This window comes from Saccoglossus kowalevskii, chromosome 9 (assembly GCF_978046115.1).
Source record: "Saccoglossus kowalevskii chromosome 9, keSacKowa6.1, whole genome shotgun sequence".
NCBI lineage: Eukaryota > Metazoa > Hemichordata > Enteropneusta > Harrimaniidae > Saccoglossus > Saccoglossus kowalevskii.
The window spans coordinates 19,832,030-19,856,184 of NC_140649.1; the positions used below are offsets into that span (position 1 = coordinate 19,832,030).

Genomic DNA, 24,155 nt, shown 5'->3' on the forward strand with positions numbered 1-24,155 from the left:
TGAATTTAATGAATAATTTAAAAGTTCTAATGGGACACATTTCTGATGCATTATTAGCACTGTGGCATTGGCTTTATATATGCCAATAATGTTGTTTCAGTTAGTACCAATATCAGTATTGTCATATTTTAAATATAATGACATCTATACTGTCATATTTTCCACTTTCACAAATACGAATACAATCATGATAATTATTATTACACTGCAGTTTTTATAGAACACTTGCCATAATACTGGCATTCACTACATTAATGTCCTATGTTGGTATTTGTTGCATATTTGCCATTTTGAAAACGTTTAAATGTTAAAAGAGTGAAAAGTGAAATCAACTGATATGTGTCTCTGATAAAACTTAATGTGTGATTAATTTCAATTCTGTAGCTTTAAAACCCTGATTGGCTACAAATGAAAATAAGTTACACGAAATGTACATGGATTTATGCTAATTTGTTTTTATTGTGAAACACATTTTGATATTGTTGTTTCATTCCTGGTCAGCATGTTCATCGCCTACTTTGCGTGAAACACAGTGACCAGAACGTTGCTCATGCATGTGCAAAAATGAAATAGATCACTAGACTAACCAATCACTGAACACTATTTAAAATAGGCAATGCGCACACTCTTGTGAGCGTATTGAGTGGTTACGACTAGACGATATCCAACATTGGGTAGTTAATAATAACAAACTGCTCTCGCCATGACGAGATACTCTCATTTGTAGTGTATGCATGCTATATCGCTTTGCTCGTGAACCCATGGCCGCCGTATATACCGCATCACTCATGAAAATAATTTCCATATTCCTATAAACGCTAAGGCGAGGCTACAGCATATACTTGTACAATGGGCAAACTATCATAATCATATTCTAATACGTTCATATTACTATAATGTTTGCAATAAAGACAGAACATTTCTGGTTTATGAAAATGTCCAATCATTATTCATATTGACAACGATCTTTGATAACTTGGTTAAATATGATAATGCATACACAATGTTATAAGTTTGGTTTATGTTGTTTTTTATGTAATTCGATTTCGGCGAAGCAATGTGAAATCATTTTGTATGTCGTGGAATTGTGTCATTGTTTCACATATTTTAGTATATCACTTTCAAACATAATTACTAAACCATTGCATCGACTAGTTGATGAATAGTTGATTCTAAAACTAGATTTTTAGACAATAGCCCATTTATCAAAATGTCTGTAATTGCATTCAACTTATTTTAAATTCTTACAATCAATCATCACTGGAACAATTTCAATATAGCCTCAGTTATAGTGTAGTATTGAACATTTTTTCCTTAAATTCCAAAAGGTCAAAAAGTTAGTACATATACAGATACAGTATATATACCACTATTTCAAGTACGTATTCTTAATGGAGAAAATAACATAGAAATATAAACGAAACGAGTTAAGACAAAACAGTGAACCTGCATATATATATTATATACATCAATGGAACTCAACGACATACACCCACAAGTAGGAGTCAGGTGTTTTGAAAACATTGCCCATGTCCTGGTATAAATGTGACGCCTGCTTATATGAGGTTATTACGAGGATACCTCAATGACAGCGGAGGTCGATGTGACGGCGTACTGTCCGAGTGCATACTTTGAGGTATCCTCGTAATAACCTTATTATTATACATCTTTTCCTTCCAAGGATACATCATGGGAATGCCGAAATCCAAAAAGTTTTGAACAGAATCTGCAAACTTCTTTGTATGGAGTTCGGTCAAACCCTAGTGGCAGCCATGCTTGTTTTTAGAGGACGCTTATGCCTCCATATTTGGAATTCGTAGTTTCTTATATGGTAGGATGAAAATACCCCGTAAAATACCTCAAAATTACAGCACGCTGTAACTGTTATGGCGTTACGGTGACTGATGTATAATAATATTCTTAAACATAATCGAATATTTTCTGCTATCAAATTAAACATCTAGTTGAGAGACAGAGAAGCATACCGGCTAGCAGACGCAATTATATATGTACTTAATATTGATTCGCCTTTAGTAGTTTTTTTTATGTAAATATCCCGACAAACAAAGATCTATAAATACTGAATTATACGCGACGGGCTTCGTATCGACTCAATACAATTTCACGCCTTTCTGCACATAGTATGAGAATGCATAATTGAGTTGCCAGAATGCTTTTGTTCAAATTCTTCTTACATGAAATTCGTTTGTGTTAAAGCAACAATCTCTATTAAATCCAATCAGCTTCTTTTGATTATTTGTGCGATTTTTGGGGTTTCTATCATTAAAAGTATAATTTAATCATTTGAGTTATTTCTCTCTGAAATACTGACGTCTGATGCTCAACATGTAGGTGGAAATCAACGAATCAGTTTTATCATATTAAACATCAGACCATTAATATCGTGGTTCAATGCAGGTTTACAGACGAGATATTGTAAGCTCACCTTTACCGACAAGTAAATAGCTTTGTATCTATTTTTTTATTTTTGAAAAGTCACTCACACAATGTTCCATATTCGCTGTCACAGAAAGTATTAACCGAAACCTTCTCTCAAAGATGTAAAATAAATATGTTTAGAAAATATATTACGGAAGCATTTACACGATTGCAGAATATGCCTGAAAATGGATATTACACCTCTGCTTACAGTGTTTTGCGTGTTTATGTATACATAATATACTGTAAAACGTGTTGAAAAAGCGGCATGCAATATTAGCGAATTGTGGTAAAATGACGTAATAGCGACATGTTGATTTAGCGAATCTCTCTTGTCATTGTTCAATTCGTTGTTTGGCGGCCATTTTGAATTGATAATTAAAGCCATTAGCGACATCTTGAATTAGCGAATCAGTTCTCTCGCTAAATTCGCGAAAAAGACATGCTCGCGAAAAAGACATGTTTTACAGTACTCGTAATTTATATTCCATTTTTTATACTCAGGTATGTTTAATGTGGAACTTGTATTAACTTTTCACAAATACATAAATTTAGTCAATGTTAGTCAATGATTTATTGTTCCGCTTACCATCTGTTGTCAATATTACTGGTTTTAGTCGTATGAATAACCAGACGTAAGAGTTCCACGCAATTGCGTAATGCGGTCACAACCGCGGTTAAGCTAGGAAGAGAACACATCATATGCATATTCAAGCGTGTATGTGTTAATATGATGAGATTGTGTTGCCATCACTTAATAACAAGTTTGGTTGTGGTATGGACGTGTGTGTTGAATCACTCTTTATACATGTCGAAACGGCGTATTGTGTCGTCGTCTTAAACTATTAATAGCGCTATTGATTGAAAAAGAAATGTGCAATAATTAATCATGGGAACATTTTTTATGCATAATGTATCTTGAGATCGACGATCGATCGATTGATTAAGAGTTGCTTGAAGCTAATCTGCGATTGTCTCAAATCAATCAAGTGTGTTCATTGCTGTGTTGATGAGATTGTAGCAGACTGGAACAGCGATTCAGTGATTTCCCAATAACACCACCTAACACCACCATGTCGCGTTAAAACCGTCAACAATTCCTATTTTTTTTATTGTGAACCAAAATATCACAGTCACACTGAAGTTGGCCCAGGGATATAGCAACAAATGTCCAATTAAAAAAAAAAACAAAAAAAAACGAAACACTAACAAATGTGGTGGTTACTTTGCCTTGTGTCTGCAACTGTGCACGTTAGCATAGGTACCCGTAAATTGGCAGTTGTTGCAAACACAGTCTAATACATGAATTACAAGCAACTGAACTAAACGACTGCACTAATTACGTGAGTTGAGAATCAAACTTCTAAACATGTGTGCTGAATTACAAAGTCTGTATAGTCTGGCTTACAACAAATTCTACACCATAATAACAAATTAATTGAAATAATTCCATAGCCTTGTTATCATTACACAGATAAATAATGGAAATTATCTTTAGTGCGTTCATAATAACACGAAGGCTGACAGAAATAATTTGTCCCTAAAAATGGATTTCGGGATACAATAATTGAATTCTGATTACCGACCCTAAATGAATGTCCTGTGAGAGAGACGTGTCAATCACAATCATAGTGCGCCGGATTGTCGTCCTGCTAATGGTGTATGTGATAATAATTGGAATAAGTAGTAGATGAACGGTGTACAACAAGGTAGCGACGATCAACTTCTTTCTTTAAGAACTTGGAAATTTTTTTCATAGAATACTATGTTTGAAAACCACATAAGTTTGAAAGTAATATTCGAAATAAAAGGTTTTGTCTTAAAATTCCTTTGAAATATTCACGTGAGGTTCGTCTTCTTGACAAACGGCATATTTATTATATATATATATACACCTTGTTTAACCACTTCAAACAACATCAAGGTTCCAAATATGCCAGTCTGGGTAAGTGTTACATATACCCGTTACCGCATTTGTGTGCATATATAAAGCAGACTTCATTTTTGCCCTTGACAAGTCAAAGCCTGTGTTGACAGAACATATCTGTCAAGTTTAAATATATTTAAAGCAATTGTGACCCTGTGTTAATTGCCAATTCCTTTCAAATATGAATGGCTTCGAGTTTGATTGACACCGCTCATTATACAATAATATAATATAAATATAACGACTGTAATGTAAAGCAACATGGAATAGCAAATACGATATAAAAAGTTAAATTCAACTCCTTGTATGATAATGAATGTAGCCATATGAAAACAGTAACACAGAATTCATTGAGGATATACAGACATTGTAATACACGTGAAAATTAAAACTACCACATTCACGAGAATGCGTATCACTCTCTTCTAAAAAGGAAAAAAAAATTATATGCAGCTTCAATTACAAAAAAAACAAGATTCAAAACTTTTCTGATAGTATGTAACGTGATATTGGTTTAGGTGATTTGTACAATTATTTTTCACGGATGTATCAGGCTGATGATGGGCAGTCAAGTCAAGACGATGTCAATTTCATTGTACAGGTAGAGCATTTTGTTGAAAATATAAGAACTGCAACAGATGAGTCTATGACAATATTAATATTGAAACTGATATACTAGATTGTGACATAACCATATCTGAGCTTGATAATAGTCTAGTGCGACTGAAACCGAATACAGCTGCAGGTCTTGATGGGATTTCCACGGAAATATTTAAAAATGCACCATTATCAGTGAACGGTTCTGTATTTAATGTATTCAAATGTAAAATTATGTGTCCGTTCTCCTTATGGTGTAACGTTTTAAGGTTTTTAGAAAGTCTGGTGTTTTAAAGAAACAGAAAATATGTTTTTTCTAGGGCCAGAATTTAGAAGTTGTTCCCAGCTACAGTTACCTTGGTATTGTTTTTTTCAAGTACATGCAAATGTGCAGGCTCAGAAGTGTTTAACAAGCAAACGAAATAAATGGCACGTTTTGGCAATCTAGACATGAGAACTGCGTTCATTGTTTACGGTTTTAAAATTGTAATACGTTTAATGTATGGGTGCGAAATTTGAGGTTTCCACAATTGCGGTGACATAGAAGCAGTCCAAAGTGGTCTTAAAGTGTGTCCAACCTACCAAATCTCTTATATTCATGGTGAATTGGGGCGCCACATCCCACGCTTCTGTAGGCTGGTACGAATTGTCAAATATTGGCTTCATCTACCCAATCGTCTACCTTATCAGTGCTATATGTTTGAGAAATCGGAGGCTAATAATGTTTATGTTGGGCATGGAACGTGATGAAACAATTACTTTTTTCGTATGGCTTTGGTGATGATTGGCATAACCAATGTGTTAACAATAATGATAATTTTATTGCAATATTTAAACAAAGATCTTGGAATATTGACATTCAAAAGTGGCATACTAAATACATCAATAACCTAAACTTTTAACATATAAAAAAACTGTATTTGGTCAAGCAAAATATCTAAACATTGTTGACAATATATCAATCAGAATTTGTCTTTGTAAATCTCTGCACACAAGTGAAGCTGATAGACCATTACACAATGAAAGAGCTGACAGAATTTGTGTTTATTGTAACCTTAACCAAGTTGAGGATGAATTTCACTTTTGTTTGATTTGCCCATTCTGTAATGCCTTGAGAATAATCTATAACTCAGAGAATGTTCTTATTTTCCCCACAATATTCATTTATTGAACACCACTATTGTTACTGTAGTTAGAAACCTTGCCAAATTTATTTTCTATGCAACTAAGAAACGTAATTCAACCAGATAGATTTTTAGTATTATTGTAAGTTTCTGTTTATTTGTGTTCTGGGTCGTTATACTAGTTATCAAGCAAATTTTAGCACAAACAATTAAATAGTTAGCTCTCTAATACATTTTTTCTAGATTTTGTTGGGGGCGTCCGACAGATAATATTGCACACGTTAACGGAAATGTGTTATTTAGTGGATAAACATTTATGCAGTCAATTCAATATTTTCACCAAAAAGGAATACTTGCTTTAACTCAGCAAACATGATGTATATTACACAGTACACAGAATGTATTGTCTTATTATTCAACTCAAAATACAATTGTATTATTAACAAAAACAGGATGTCATTAAATGTTATTCATAAAACAGGGATTTGAATTTCTTTCGTGTGTGAAATTTCAAGCGCTGTTCTACCAAATACATCTAATAGGGCCAACTGTTTTGTTAACTGACCATTGTTTTGTTAACTGACCACTGTTTTGTTAATTGACCACTGTTTTGTTAACTGACCATTGTTTTGTTAATCCAACACTGTACTGGATTGCTTGTTACCAAATAATGCATATACAGCCCTGCCTCGGTAATGCACGGACCAATTTCATTCGGTATTGACACTGAGACAGAACAACGATGAGATCAGATACGTTGTTCGTGTTGCGTACATTTGATATTCGAAATACTCGTTGAAAGTAATTATTAAATTGATGAGTACATCAGAGGTTTTGTTTTTCACATTTACCTTAATGACAAACAGAGCAAGCCTTAGATATAGCATAGACGTCGACAATATACATCAACATTTAATTGGTATTTAGAACTGCTGCAAACAATTATCAGATTAATCGAAAATACAAACCCGCAACTTAAATTATATCCATGTTAGACTGGTGCATAAACGTTTGAGTAAATATAAGCCTCAGGCATTAGTGTTTTATTATCAAAGATTTATTCGTTTTTACGCTTCGTCATATTTTTTTCTAATTTGAGTCACTAAATACAACATTTTGTTAATTAATTATAGGTGATTATTACTCTCATTTTTAATTATAAAACTAGACGTTATTGTAATTTTTAATTAGGACCATACAATTGTATATTTTAATTAAATAAACACACGACCCAAATATCAACAAATGATGCACCAGCCAGAAAATGTTTGATCTTTCCCATATCGTGAAGTAGCGTTTATTGCACTGCATTATACAGCTTGTACGCCAGTAACAACGTCATACAGTTCAATACTATTGTAACCCTGTAAATCATTCTAATTTCTGATCGATTAAACTTTTGCATTGAACCAAATAAATAGATATAAACATTTCAATACAATTACCCGGTGGTCGGACATATGCTGTTCTGTGTCGCGGCGTGTTTTTTTTTTAGTCTTTCATATCATTTGTATGTTATTACCATGCCAACTGTGGTATTGTCCTATTCAAAAGGGTGTAATTATAGATTGATCCACGATGTGCTCTCGAAAGCCTGTAAATGTATATGTTCACATTATAACGCGCGACCTTGCGGTAACTGATATGAAACAGCAGGTGGGGTTTTATAACTTATAGCGCTCAGGAAATGAACAAATGTAATATATATCTGATAATCACTTATTTGGTTTGTGCGGAGCTATCTGTACGATCACCTGTTGGACTCGTTTTTTTATTTGTGTTGGTTTTGCTATGCGATTTGCGGTTTATTAAAATAGATATTCCATCTCACACACTTACTCCCTTGGTCATGTTTACTAAACATGTGTTCATACTACTTACAATGTTTCGGATACAAGGCTAAGTGTATCTGCTATAGAGTACGACAACAAGCTTACTAATTAGATGTGTCGTTGACATGGCAACATGGCCACATCAATTTACAATTTGAATGAAAACAAATCAGCCGCAGAAACTTTCTCATACAATATTTGTATCATCTGATTTTTGTAACATATATTGAGTGAAGTAATATTATTATTATTATTTAATAATGTTTTATTTTTTTCAATATGAACGAAAGTTGAAAAAAATATGTAAATTTGATTAAAGGTGTCTTGTTTTGTTTTTCAAATATGTGAACAAAACTGTCAGATATTTTTTTTTTATTTATAGACTGTCGATATTAATCGCAATCCAGCAATGTGCACAGTTTCAAGAATGCACTGTTGTTAAGACAACCAGACGTTGTAATAGGAGCGTTGGAATTTGTATTCTTACTCATAATTAATATTTCTAATACACCACAAAATGTACCGCAATGACACCTACATGAACCCGTGCTACAGTATTGTCAGTGGGTCGTGATTTTAGTAAAATGCGTTTTAAATACATCATATTTGCTCACAGTTGTGTTCTTGTACTAGTCGTCATTTTAAAATACAACCATATAGATTGGTGAAATAACAGCGTTTTAATGCCATAGCAAGGGACTGCCAAAGTGATACAAATGATGTGTTAATTTGGTTGTGAAAAGAATTATTAAGATCTTTAAATCCCATTCTTATCGCCTCGTGAGTCTATTATCGACACTTAGTAAAGTAGTCACATGACACAAATAATTTCTTTTTCATGATCCAATGTGCAGGAGACATGGGAAACTTTGCTGGCGATGATTAATGTATTATCTCAAGAGGTATGGTACTATCTACACAGGTACATAACCTGTTGTGTGCATTCTATTTTTATGCACGTGCTGCGTGGACACACCTAGTAACCCGTCTAGGTATCAATGTCACGGTTATTCTGTATCCGTATGAACATGATTTTGTCTATTGTTCGAAAATTGTTTTAATGAAATTAGAATAATATTGAAAAAAAATATGCGTTGTCAATCTAATTAATGTATATTGAAACAGAATACTTGTGTCTATTTGTTTATTCGGCGTTTGACTCCTGGCATCATAGGCCGCGTTTATAATTATCTAGTCGCACCACGGTCAAAATTGTCAAAAATGCCGTTTACGATGAGCACATTTTCAATATCATGTGAGTGACTACCTTTAAATGGGTTGAGAACGAAATGATTGCAATTGTAGCATAATATGAGAGCTTTCCAGAAGTTTAGTTTGTACAAATGAAAAGAAAAACATGTGAGAGGGGTGTCATTGAATCTATTGAAATGCCACAATGATATCCTCTGAAAGGGATATACAGCACAACACCTGCTGAAGAAATGTATGGAACTGTGCAATTAGTGCTGTGAACATTTACGTCAATTTCTGTTGATGAATACTAATAGAATTTGCGAGTAATTAAGAATACAGGGGAGAAACCAGCACAATAAATGATGATAATTACCAGGTGTTCATTTCATTCCACGGGACGTCTATCATTTTTATAGACAGGCTTACGATTATATTGAATATCACTGTACACGTTTCTTCGTCTCCATGGCAACCAATATGACTATAGCTGGCTGCATTCTGTGGTAAGTTGTTACGCTCAACATGTGATAAATGTCAGGTAGTCACGTGAATACGGCAAGGTTATAATTTGTTTGGTGACAGAAACACAATCAACAATGAAAAAAAGGTTAACAGAGCGTTTAAGTATTAGGCTATGTTGTTAAAAAAATGAGTGTGCTCGGTTTATTATTGTCGTGAAATGTTGAAATTTTAGTTTTGGTTGTGTATCTATATGTATCTTTATCGCCAATTTATTAAAGAAATTCACTATAAACTGATCATTATTATTTCAAATAAAGCAATATTTCAAATAAAGCAATATTTCAAATAAAGCAGCATTCACCAATCGCAGTTCAACAACAACTAGCTCTTCAACACGTCTAACTGTCACAATATGAGTTTTGCATATTGGAAAAGCAGATATTTTGAGTTCAAATATATATGTATATATTTATTTACTCGTAGTTCAGGTTTAGCAGTCGTGAGACACATTTTGCCATAGTAACCGTAGCCATACAGTGGGAAGGTCACTGTATTTGTTTTATTAGACGGATTCCTGCACGCTATATTGGCTCCGAACAGATTTCATTCTGACTACCAAAGTTATGAGTTATATAAAAATGCATTAGTATATGACGCGATGTAAGATATAGTCTGATTGTAGAATATCTATAAAAAAAAATTCAGTATTAGAATTTATTTTGACAACGATCTGTTCGATTTGATATTTTAGTCTTCTTTTCTGTGTGATTGTATTATTGATGGAATTTTTTTTTTTGTATCAGTATAAGTTTGGTTCAAATAATCTGTTGAGTCTGACAATATCAACAATATGAGTTTCACATTATTACGGGGAAATCGTTAGTATGACCATCATACACTATGTTTGGCTTACGGCGTTAAGTGCGCAATCTACACTGCGAATCTGTACTTTGGAGCCGGCCTTTTAAATTTCCGACTAGTTCCTGTAAGTATCCCCGTCAAGCTGTCTTTTAATAGTAATTTCGTTGAACCATTTATAAACTTATGTTTAATTTGTGTATATAGACAGTCTAGAATGGGAAAAACAAATAAAATAAATAAATAAACCCCGATAGTACAAATATACCCACATAATGTTGTCGTTTGTTTAATGCAAATATCGTACTGACGTTTATTGGTATGTCCAATAAGGTTACTAGTGTGATGGCGCGTCACGGAGCATTTGCATAAAATTTGCATAACATATATTTCCTGTGCTTTGCATCCAAGACTTATGCACCGACCAGAGCAACGCAGCTGTTAAGGCATCCGATTCTATGTATGTGTTTTGCAGTATGTCAGATAATATTTTGTTGGGGGGTGAAACTATTTTGAACATTTCTATTCATATGCTGATCCGTGATGTTTTACCATTTGCAGGTACCATTATTTCGCAGTTCATTTCATAGAGAGGTAGACCTTGGCTGAATGAAGTGAAATGATCATCGTGACAGGACGGAGGTTGACAGACCTTGTCTTCAATGTGTTCCTTATTAGAGTGTTGTTCGCTATTCACCGAAGCAAAGGTAAGGGCAGACCATTTTTTGCTATGATTTTTATTCAATAGAATACAACAAATTATGCTATTGAACACACAGTCGCCCCACTTTGCATGGTCTATAAAACGGGGTTTTAAAAAGTAAACAGAAATTCGCGTTGTAAAGAAACATTACAGCAAACTATTTATGCAATGAATCCTGTCAATATAGCAATATGACTGTTTGTAGCGTTATTTTGAACCTAAGTGGCCCTTTTCAACTGTGTCTGCGTGGTCAACTTATTGAAAGAGTTTTCCATTCATGCGCTGTTCTTCGATACCACTTAGATGTACATTCAGGGTCACATTAATTTGTGACATCTATTAAATGCAGGCGACGAATGACGCGTTTACTATATTACGCCGCACGCGGTAGGTAGATGATGTAACCGGGAAATCGAACTATAAAACACGTTTTCTACATTCCATATAATCGTTAAGATTCTTCAAAGCGGGTAAGCAAAAGTAACTGTTAATTGCTTAGCAACAATAACGAACTACCTGTGAATAATTCATGACATTAATCATTAATCAACACTACTACGCACGCGCGCGCGCGTTTTACATACATTGCCTGTCGATGGAGGTGCTACCAGCGTGACCTTAACAGCTATGCGTGCGGTGCGGTGCACTACTATATGTTTTACCAAACTTCCCGGTGCACTTAACTACAGGACGACGACCACTCATAGCTAAATTAAAAGAGACTTCAAATACCCTTTTGGATTAACTTCAAATTGTGATAACATTTGTTACTACCCGATTCATATATTTGGCCTTTGGGCAGTTCCGTGTCTTCCGTAGTGCAAATTAATATGAGCGTTTGTCGGTATAACTTTGTCACGGTATTATTTCTGGATGTACTGATTAACCCTGCAGTTTCTTAATTCAGCCAGTCGATTCATCAGCTATATATGTTCGCAATATTGTATGGCGTTCTCTGTTTGTTCCTGGCTCAGCGAAGCCCATGCAAAACTGCACTTAATACACGCGTAGGCTTAATGCTATATAACATCGAGATATGTGTATATAGGGAATAGTTCGATGTTATTTACTCATGTATTGCGTAGTTAGGTGTTGTAATATGCACGAGGGTGTATAACTAGACACCTGCGTTGGTCCATTATATAACCAGACGAGACATTGAGCAATAAATGGAAACACGTTGATTGTGCATATCATGTAGTGTTAATTTGCAAGTAAAATCTGCAAAAATAAATTGTAAAATGAAAAATAAATTTTATTTTAAACAAATGTTGTTGACGCATTATCTCGATTTTTATGAAAGCTCTTAATTAAAAGAGCCACGTCCACCTTCTCATATATTATTGTGACTAAGAAAACATAAACTCACAATGATCTTAATAAAAAGATGTCCGACTACTCGTATTTGTTTCTGCTATACCTTATTTTAAACATTTCTCAGTGTGCAAGAAATGAAAACGTTGTTAATGGCTTCATTAAAAAAAGTCACCCAATATTACTCATGTGGTACTATTAGTTCTGAATTGAATATTACATTGAAGTCGTTTCAATTGTCACCGTCAACAGAGAACTGACATTGATCACATATTTAACGGTTTGTCAGGTAATCCAGTATTATTATATATATTGAATATATTTTAATATAAGGAACATATTCCTCAATTTCTTTCTCACATTTTTTCCCATTTACGTTGTGATTGTTGGAAACATATAATAGTATGTGGAAAGAAATGATTGAAACTGTAAATCATAATGAAATAATATGATGGTTATTTAAGCAAATATTCTATTGTGGTTTGTGGATACGAATGTAAACTAATAACCATGGTAATATTTTTCTGCCTGAATGTATTTCAATTTTACCATAAAGAAATGTCAATAATCTACTTTCATGTCCTATTACAACACTCCCCTGACATATACCGAGATTTGAAATCGACTATTGGTTGGTCATTTCAACAACATATTTAAATCGACACATTAAAACAAATTTGCATAGTCGCTACCGTATATTGCAGGGTACGGTGGGTGGAACTCTTCGTATAGCCTTATTGTCAATGAATAAACATACTCTGCCTATTGAATGCAAATCAAATGTACAGTTACTTTTGTCAATATCCAATGATGTGCGTAGTGCAGAAAACACTAATATATGTTTGGATGTCAGCTTAGTAGATGGTGGGTGTTCTACCATGTTGTGGTTTGGATCTACTGGGAAGTGTTGCTTTTGTTATTTAATGTGTCTATATCTGCCGTATAATTGACACCTTCATTCAACAACAGCCGAGCAAGGTCTAATTTTCAGACGTATTTACAGTATACAACTTGAAGTTTGTTGATCGTTTGGTGAAATTTGCATATGTTCTGCACAATTAATGCTTACTAGCGCAAAAGAAGGACAAAGAATGTGACTGAGTGAAGTAGTGATGCCTTTGGTAGACACTTTAGTGATATAAACCACCAATGGCAAAATATAAATCTTTTGTTCTTATTTCTTTAGACTAGGAAAGAATATCAATAAGTTGCCAAATTGTTTGCTCGGTTTGAACTATGCAGTCAGTCGCTCATTTAGTTACTTGTCTGTGTATCCGATAGTTAGTTTGAATATGCAAATTATTTAACTGTCTGTTTCACCTCAATTAGTATCTTTATTTCTCTTAGGGAATCATGTCTCTGTTTCTCGGTGGAGTTGAAATTAGTTTGTTTTCCATCAAAGAGTTAGTTGTGACTGACAGTGCAACACGCTATATTTGATGTGACAAACATGCCGTGGGCAATGTTGTGTTAGGTAACCATCATATCCGATGCACAGATAAAGTCAGTTCTCCGAACAAAAGTGTCGATCAATGTTCACATGTCTCTTGTTTAATTTGCTTGAACTAGGTAAATCAATGCATGAACGTTTTCTATAGTAAGTCTGTCAAATCCAGTCATCTAAGTCTCTGGTGATTCTTTATCTAAAACTGAAATGTGTTATTTCGAGAAAATGGTATGTTGATTACCTTCCATGACAAGTTCAAGTGCCGTATCAATAATTACGTACGGTTTGCAATAATTATATGAATAGCTTCTACTTTCTGTGTTTCTTACCTAAAACTTTATCTTCGAAATAAAATATATACAGAACAAGTTGTGTAATGTTATTTTATTTTTGAAATTCGGCAATCCATTGTTGAGATCTGTCCTGCATGTGTATGATATAAGTTTGTAATATCAAATAAAAAAGAAATTATCTTGTGATACTTTGATTGTCACGGATTAATTATTTTTCGGGGAACTTTATTATGTGGAAATCACACCTTCAATGTGAAACTTAATTAATCATGTTTATAGTTAACGTACATACACCAACACCCGTGATGACTGAATATTACAACGTGGTTATCAATTGGCCAAGTCGGTACGATGCGTTCGTAGATCAGATCTACATAACATTTACGATTGAAACGTTCTCACATCTTTGGAAGTTCATCCTTATACAAGATTTGAGAAGCTGATTTTCCAACTTAATTCAAATCGTTCTAGTGCAAATGAGTTCATCCAAACAATTATTATAAAGCGTGTACTTAGAGTAGGGTCACGACCTCCCATTATTGAAAGCAAACCAAATTGTTTTTTTTGTAATAGAGGTGTTAGCTGACAGGTCTAATTTTCGTACGATGAATATGAATATTACTTACTCTTGTTATTGGCTGCAGACAAAATTGGGTGTTAATATTATAGGTGTTATCTGACAGTTTCGTACGATAAAAACGTATATAACTTATCGTTTTAAGATGACTGGTCTGACTGGTCCGATTAGACGAGCTAGTGAGTGACTACTTACCGATTGATTGATTGATTGATCGATCGATCGATTGATTGATTGATTGATTGATTGATTGATTGATTGATTCATTGATTCATTGATTCATTGATTCATTGATTGATTGATTGATTGATTGATTGATTGATTGACTGACTGACTGACAGATTAACTGACTGACAGATTGATTGACGATCTAGAAACATGTTCCTGTAATAGTCATATTCACGAAGTTTAACGTCGCTGTTAGATGGAATAATTCTCTCAATACTTAATGTGATACTATTTGACAAACTATAATTGAACATTCCATGTCAAGAAGATTTTTGGTCATTGATTGTTGTAATCCGAAAACAATACTAGATATTTCAATCCACGTCCATTCAATAATTCCGTGCATTACACTTGGACGGCTTGAGAACATGGATATGATTTTTGGAATGGGTTCGTAGGAATTAACATGGTTTCGCTTCGTATTTCAACTGTGTTATTCATACCGTGATTGAAATATCGATTGGTCATAACATCTTAAGGGCTTATTTACATTCAACAATATTCACTTTAATTGCAATGCGTCACGTTTAAAAAAAAAACGATTTTTTTTTCCTTTAATTAAGACTGACTGATTTAAGTGACTAGGACACGTGCGCAAATGAAACTAACCTTTGCGATTCACATTAATAGGTGTTGTATACAAGTATTAAGGTATTTTCATACTTCACACCCAACAGGCATGCTTTCAGAAAATAAAGTATAATGTGATCCAATATACTAATTTATTCTTTTCTTCGTATTGTATGGCAGTTTTAATTTGTTACGTTATAATTAAAAAGGGTTCATGCACACTTTCTGTTGTACGTCGAAATTAGCGAGCGCCGGGAGTGGAATGTGTCACTCTTTCAATGTTGAAATAACTCTTCTCGAATTACCTGTTATTTTTGATATAAATGTAAATTTCCGTAACATTTCGCCGATTTATGGTATCTGTGGGCAGGTGTCACATCTGAATGTGAGTTTAATATCACGTTTTAACATTTTTAATCGCGCTATTGTCATTATAATATATAGACAAATAGTCGACGAAGCGCGGCGTTCGATATTGGTCACATGCTAATTATATACAACGCGTGTTTGATTACGCGGAAATGAATCACGCGCTACGCGACAACGGGGAGCTTTAATCATACCTTTTCGCTTCATATTCAGTTAAATAGGTGTGAGTACCATGCAGGTTGTTAATAATTAACGATGACGTTATTTTAGATTAAGCTTTGCCCAGAGCCAACGGTTATCATTCGTGTCAACATTTCTATAAGCTTTTATCAAATCTGAAAAACACCACAAATAGGCTTACATTTACGACGCACAGTATTAGATTGAGCCCCGATTTCACGAGAGCTAGATCTATTTTTTTCAAAAGCACTCAGAAATTCAATATCCGTGTATATCTTTCTTTTATTATTCATAATTTGGAAAGGAAGTAACACCTGGATTTACAACTCACTTTGTGCATTATGTGCTAGTGCGTTAAACACACTGATACGAGTGCGCAATTCCCGGCACCATTTCGCGGATGACTGAATGAATGATAGTTCGTACTTGTCATTGCATGTGATGACTTACTGTACGTTTCCTCTCTTGTCATAATGTCCAATAGGCAAACTCAGATAAGTATGCGTGGTATGCAGCCGCAGCACTTCGTTAGTATTCGTTTCTGTCGGAAGTATTGAGATGGGAGATCGGTTTTTCAGAATGATGTACACCGCATTACAAATAGAATTCAACATGATGGCTTGCAACTTTTGAAAGTCGTTTGATCGTGTGGCTGAATTAGTCTGCTGAGCACATATCGGGATCATTTTCCGTCGTCTGTGAAAGCTGTTCCTCATAATTGCATCCGATAAATGTGCAATTTGGGTTCGCAAATCGCAAACTTTACACTGGCATGCTTCGCTACATGAATACGAATCGCGATAAATATCCGAATTGTTTCAACCGAGCTGTACAATTTACTTCAACTCCCGTTGCATTATTAATCACAACTCCAAATGCCACTAACTGTATGCCATCAACCAGTATTCTTAGCATTTATAACTCGCATACGAATAGTTGGGCTGATGTGGCGTTTTTTGTCAATTGATGTACATGATTGACTCGTGAGTGAAGTCTGTCAAAGACGTTGGGGAGCGTTTGTTTACAATTAATTGGAAATTTGCCATAGAACTAATTATGGTTTACGGTGACAAAATGTATTCATGACATGTTAGGCAACACTTCTTAATGTACTTGTCTGTCTGTGTTTTTGTTAATGAGTGGTTCTACGTTGTGTGATATGTGTCAATATTCATTCAAGAAATTGGAAACAATGCGTTTAAATATGGTCCTATATCAGGCTACATAAATGATGCAAACTTGACTGACAGATGGGAATAACTAGAACCTAGTAAATTTTGAAATATGATATGATCAGAGAATCCAGGGACCGTCTGGTTGTAATCTGTTTTAGGCGCAAAAGCCATTCTCATTCTACATTTTGTAAAATCGATTGCGATCATTAATAATACAAAATATATTTGGAAATTGTGTTTAAACAATATATAAACAAGCCATACATAGCACAGTCCCCGTTGTGGTGATTTTCTTAAAATTAAAATGATTAACTTTCAGTCATCTTGTTATTTAATCGTCAAACGAGTTCGTGTTCATATTACATATTGGTCTGGAGCAGCATTAATTAAAACCAAAAGGGCCACCGTTCGACCATTTTGGATCGGAGCGTCAAACCAATACTTTTGTATATCTATGACATGATGTTTGATGAATATAAAAAAAATTGAACATAATCAATCAAAGAATGTCCGAGATATGGCTCTGGAACCGCGTTCAATAAAACAAAATGGCCGCCAGTCAGTCATCGTGAATCTCATCTGACAAAATGGCGTGTATCAGGGAGCCATAATGTCTAATGTATGTACAAGAGATCCGTTTCCGGAATGCAAAAAATGCTTGATTTTTGACGATTTGTCAGAACAAAAATGACCGCCATTTGTCAATCTTGTACCAGATCGTGAAACGCATTGATCTGCATATGCATGATGTATGTGTGAAGTTTGAATGTAATCGGTCTAGGCATATCAAAGATACAGGTCCGACGCACATACGCACGTAAGTCCCCGTTTGCGGACGGCGTCCGAACTGGGACTAATAATGGTGTGGCGGTGATTCTAATATGTACCCTATATTTCGCGGTAATTTAAACATCCACGTTTTATTTAGAGCAACTTTCAGCATTATTTATCTTGAATCCACCAATACTACTAGGCAGTCAATGAAGAACACGAATAGTTCGTCTTACAGTAACGACGTACGCCAACAATTTAGATATAAACTTATGTTGGCCGTATTTCTGTTAATCAAAATAGAAAGATTCGATTTTGTTCGACGTGTATACGTATACCTGTGATTGTTTTCAATCATTTGTAAGAACAGGTCTAATTCAATAACTATATCCCAGTTGAACTAATCCAATCCTAACTAACTACGTATTTACCGAAGCGTTCATCATATAGAGAAATGGACTTGTCTGTAAATGCATTCAGTCGTACGTAAACGCCGTGATTGTGTATATAAGACAATAAAATTATAGTGGTTCTTTTCATATGTGACTGTTTAGCTCCAATTAGTTGCCGCGAATTATTAACTCGCGTTGTGTTGTGTTGTGCTGGTGCTTACGACCGTTAATCGATTTGTCATTTTGATTTGTGCTAGTACATAGGATAGTTTTAGTTCAGTTTTAAATTGTACTCGCCGACGCGTGCATATATCACCCTTGCCCTCTATTCATAACATTGTATACCGCGCCCGTCAGGAGTAGTCATATATTCGGCTTATCGTAAAAGACAGTGAACGCCTACTGAAGTCACGGAGCAATTTGTTCAGTGTGTTGAGTATATGGGCCCTATGGAAATTAAACTATATAGGTAACAGAATTGAACCATGCGACAAAACGTACTTCCCTTGAAAGCAAAAGTGCTCACCGCTAAACCAAGCTTATACATATATGGCATATGGTAGATTTTTGAGCTCGTCCGCTATGCTGCTTCTATTTTATATTCTGCACTGTTATTTGCGCTTCTTGCCATGTCAGTGATAAAATTCCAACTAAAAAGCTGTTTGTAATCTTGTTGATCTCAATTTAAAATGCACAATAAATGAGATAAAGGATTAAAAATATCAATGTTGACATTTTAATAATACTCGGAGACCGAGCCAAACGATTTAAACGTTCATAACTTGGTTTGGCGATTGTCAATCGAAATGATATACATTTTACTGAAAATAAATTATTTGCCGCACTACTACTAAAATCACATGTACGAGACTATAATGACAGATTGTGAGGACAATTAGTTATAATAGAGAAGGTACGATGAATCAGGCTTGATGGTAATTGCATAGTTGTACATATCGACTTGTCTTATTGGTGTTCTACTGACAGATTATGATGGATGACCAATTCTACACGTGTAATAACCAAACTCAGACAAATGCGGATTTAATTTTGTCATGTACTTTTGTTGATGGATGCAGTTGTCAGCCATCCGCTCTGTTGTAAACTGATAATCGTGTTGTCCATACCATGCCATCACGTGTGATGTCACGGGCCTGTGCCAAACTGCACATGCGCAAACAAGATATCCGCCAATATGGTCCCACACCTTCTCATCATGACGTCTACTCTAATGATTATCTATGTAAAATCAAGATTTTCGTAACGGGGGACAAGATAATGGAAGAGAGTGGAGCACTATTTGAGAACCAAAATACATCGCGTTTTCAAAAAAATTTGTTCATATTTTTAAATGTACCTCGTAGGAGGAACCTACTAAGTTGTCACTGAGTAAGTTTGGCGAGTAACTAGGTACATGGTTTGAAATTTTACACATGATATCACACGTTGAATCTTAATTCTAATTAATTATTAATAATTAGTGGAATTATTAAAATGTCAATAAGTTACGTTACTTTCCCCAGGGAAATTTCACTCGCAAACAGTGTGGTTATTTGTACATAGCTGTGTCAGTGTGTCATTTGATGAAAATTAGAATTCGCTTACGGATTACACACACACAAGAAGTACATTAGGGATATTGGTTTCTAAAAGAAAACTATCACATTATTAACCCGCTGTGCCATTATAATCGGGTTGAGGGTGACATTTGGATTGCTGTATATAGGCTCCAGCGGGATCTGTACACGGAATCTGTACACGTCGTGTACCTGCGAAGTAGAGTTCAATTCAGAGGTCGATTTCAATCACGTTTATGCAATATATTTTAAGTAGTTGTGAAACGAATGATACGTTTGCATTATTACAAAAATGTTTACTATCATTCACACCAAAAGGGGTTAATTTGAAAAATAACCGCATAACTGCCTTTTCTAAAAGAGTCTGTTTTTAACTTGATAATTTCATTTTTCAATTGATCGAATATATATACCAAACAAATTTGTATTTTCCGCGTGTTGTAGAGAACGTCATTTGATCTGATAATGCGATTCTTGTATTCAGATGTATTGACGGGTTCTCTGCGTGGCCTCATCAATTGGAATATTTGACTGTATTTATTAATAGAATACTAGCCAAGAGCGTTGTTTCAGGTTTTCTGAGAACCGTTAACAAGCTGATGTCGCTCGTTATTTGTGCATACACGCAATTTATGTGCATACTTCCCGTACTCTGCAATAATGGCAATTATCCGTCTTTTCGCCGTGTCAGAATAGCTCCAGGCAAAGCAGATGTATATTGTTCCTACCGACTGCAAACTTATTTCCGTTTACAATCGAGCGCCGGTAATTGGTTAAACTGACTTCCACTTGCAAGCCTATTTTGAGCTACTTCCTCTTCTTAAACATGTGTACTTTTGTATATGAAAATACGTCATGTCACATTTCACATAAAGATTGATTCATATCGTTGGCGATGAAGTCGTTAATTTCGGCCACTAGTCAAGATCCAATTTTGAAAAATAAAAAAGTAAATTTTTACAGCAATTCAAATCAATAGACATGACAAATCCCAATTGTTTGCCGTCACGTTATACACATCGTATCTGTGTTTGTTTTGGTGATAGGTATACAGGTGTGGCTTGGATAAATAATGAATATTGGCAAACATTCGTTCCGATGCATATTCATGAATAGATCATTATTAAATATAGTTCTGAATTCTAGGATCATTAAAATTTCACATTCTTTCGCAAAAAGTAAAAATCATAAAAAATGTCGTGAAATGTGGCGAGCTTACAAACCAAAATATTCCATCCGATGTTTTGATTGATTTGATTTTGTTGAAACAATGTAACACTTTGACTTTGAAGGTGGCGTTCTCATAATATAAACAGCTCTTAGCTAATTAAAAAAATATCGGAACTATAATATATAATTACAAGTGAGATAATCTTCGTACGGTGTTATATTGTGGGCAAGAAAACTATTTCGAAAGAAACGTCATAAAAATGCCTTAACGCATAATATTCAAAAAGGTGACTGAAGTGAATTGTATCAAATAATGATATGCATCAGATGCTAAGAAAACGTAAGTTTGATAATGATAATAATTAAAAATACCGAAGCTAATGTGTGGGATGTTCGATTACAAAGGAGGTAAGACGTGATGAATTAGACACTCCTCAAATATCGTGTATGTATAGTATAGTCCAGTTTACTCAATCAGTATCTGCTACTATAGTATCGATTACTGTCAACAATGACGCCGTTTACACAACAGTTGTGTAAAAAAAAAGTCTATTCCCCAAGTAATCTAAAATATGAAAACTGACGGGAAGCGTGCACGATAAAGTAGACATTTTTATTTATTGTGTTTTGGTTCTCGTTAGTTAGCTGCAAAGTGAACATAATGCACTTTGCATGCGACGAATGCGCCTATTGAATTATTATTATGCAACACTAGTTTGTTAAGTGATATTCGAATCTGCAAACAAATACTGAAATATAAAGCTTATATTCAGAAAATAAACCGTAAATGAGTTTGATTTGGCATGCGAAGTCGGCACTATATTTCTCAGTCCTAATGACCTTACAATTGACGACAGTCGATCTCTTAAAATTGGTTTATTTGTAGCACAACCCAACTCAGACAATTCACTAATCTTGTCTGATAAACCCGATTATCAAATGGAAGTGGCAGTCGCTTGGGGTATCGTGTAATTGCAATTAAACTAATGATTTGGCTCTGCTTGCATTATATTCTGATCGACAGCTGTGATCATTATTCAACTTCTACGACTCAGAGGAACATCCGTTTTTGAACAAAACAAATAGTAACCGCACATGTGTCTTTTTCCTTTCAGGGGCGACGGTGGATTTCGACCCTAACGCGGTGCAATGCTCCATAAATCCTTGTCAAAATGAAGGGACGTGTATAAATATGCTGGGTTAGTATGTAATCACAGATATATAACTACTCTCACTCAATCACACGCCTCGATGAATTGATTCAAACTCTCATGGAACTACTTCCGTTTTGCGTAATTGCTTTTCGCTGTGTACATACCACTGACGATTAATATTTCATTGTGCGCATCAACGTTATTCGCCCTATGAAATCTACAAATGTAATCGTATATTTATATGTATTGTTCAAATTGCACACAGGGTCCCACAACATAATAACAGCGAGCTCCTTTAGAACATATTAAATCATTGCGCGCAACAGCGTTTTTTAAACCTCTAACCTGTAAGTTTTTTGGAATATTTTTTTTCATGCAGCAACAAAAGACGGTAAGTTCATAGATTAATTCCTTCTGTTAAATTATACACATAATCAATACATACTAAATACTATGAGTGCCTATCTCCGTTAAGATTTTATAAGCAATTCCTACACCGCATTTGTTTAAGCAACAGGGATTTAAAAAAAATATCACAGCTTGTGAGAACGAATCTAACCTTAGAGTCTAACGGAAAAGTTACTTTTTATATTTGCAGCGCACGGTTATGTGAACCCCGTCACGTGCCATGGTAGTTCGTGCTACGAGTTTGTAAGAACCTCCCGCACGTGGCAAGATGCCAACGTCGCGTGTATGACGATGTCGGCCAGTCTGGTTTCTATGGAAACTGAAACCGAAATGGATGTGATCAAGTCGTATATTATCGCAAATGAACTGTACGGTGAGTTCAGTAATGCTTGTCGCTGCGAAAGCTCCAAGACCGAAAACCAAATTCATAAAATTGAGAAGACGTGTTTGACTCTGGATAATAAGGAAAATGTAACTTGTTTTGCAAAGAACGAAATGTGCACCGACACATACAGTTACCTATTTCATTTGGTCTGTGTAGGTTAACTATTTAAGGATTTGCCATTAGCACTGAGCTTGTTATGTCCCCTATCAGTAAAATTCTATTCAAACTTTCATTATTTCAACACATTTGCCGCATTTGAAAAGTACGACATGTATTCAGATGTAACACATGGACATGCAAATATCGTACTTCAACGTACACGGCTAATTTGTGATATGAAAAAGGCACATCAACACAGCTTTTTTAATCACTCCCATTACTTATTCCAATACGATTAAAACGAGGAATACAACAACAAATGTAATGTTCACAATGGCTATGATTCTTCCCCTTTTATCAGATTTTATCCATAGTCGTCTGAGTACCACGAATGGCATGTAATGTCGAACCACCGAGCATATATCAAAATAGGTTTTCATAAGTTCTGTGTTCGAATCCATCAGTATAATGGAATGAATAATAGCGATCTCGTGATTTGATGAAACTCATTTTGAAATGAATGTTTCATCCAGTGTATGATGATATCACTGTATAATAGGTAATTGGTGAGGTACTGTCACTTTCTCCTATGATGCATTGCGGTGTCTTAGTATGTACTATTCACTACAAGATGAATCTCGTTGAATTTTCTGCACTGTACATTGCGAAATGTATTAACCATATTGTAAGATCTGATATTGCAGAAGCTTTTCCTCTAATGGATTCTTGAAAACGAACAATTACAATGGAATTTTTTTTCCCATGAGTTGCATAGTAAAGAATTCGACTTCTATAAGTATGACTCGATAACTCCGTTTTCCTCGGGTAATTCAATGTTATCTTGTCCGTTATATTTTGATTGAAGGTTCTGAGGGTCATGAACCGTATTTAAGGGTTAAGGTGTTCGTGT

The 24,155-nt window shown here is 34.8% G+C and overlaps 1 protein-coding gene and 1 long non-coding RNA gene across 2 annotated transcripts in view; both read left to right on the forward strand.

Annotated features, from left to right (window-relative positions):
• The first annotated feature begins 10,994 nt into the window (after positions 1-10,994).
• LOC146738951 (uncharacterized) lies at positions 10,995-22,372 on the forward strand. The gene is made up of 2 exons (XR_014930392.1): positions 10,995-11,140; positions 22,315-22,372. It is a non-coding gene; the product is annotated as an uncharacterized LOC146738951 (long non-coding RNA).
• Positions 22,373-22,957: 585 nt separating this feature from the next.
• LOC100375142 (adhesion G protein-coupled receptor L4-like) overlaps positions 22,958-24,155 on the forward strand; it is a 29,477-nt gene continuing 28,279 nt past the window's right edge. The window contains exon 1 of the mRNA XM_085503280.1: positions 22,958-23,134. Coding sequence (XP_085359406.1) covers positions 23,047-23,134 — 88 coding nt within the window. The 5' untranslated portion in view covers positions 22,958-23,046. The remainder of the gene's footprint in view (positions 23,135-24,155) is intronic.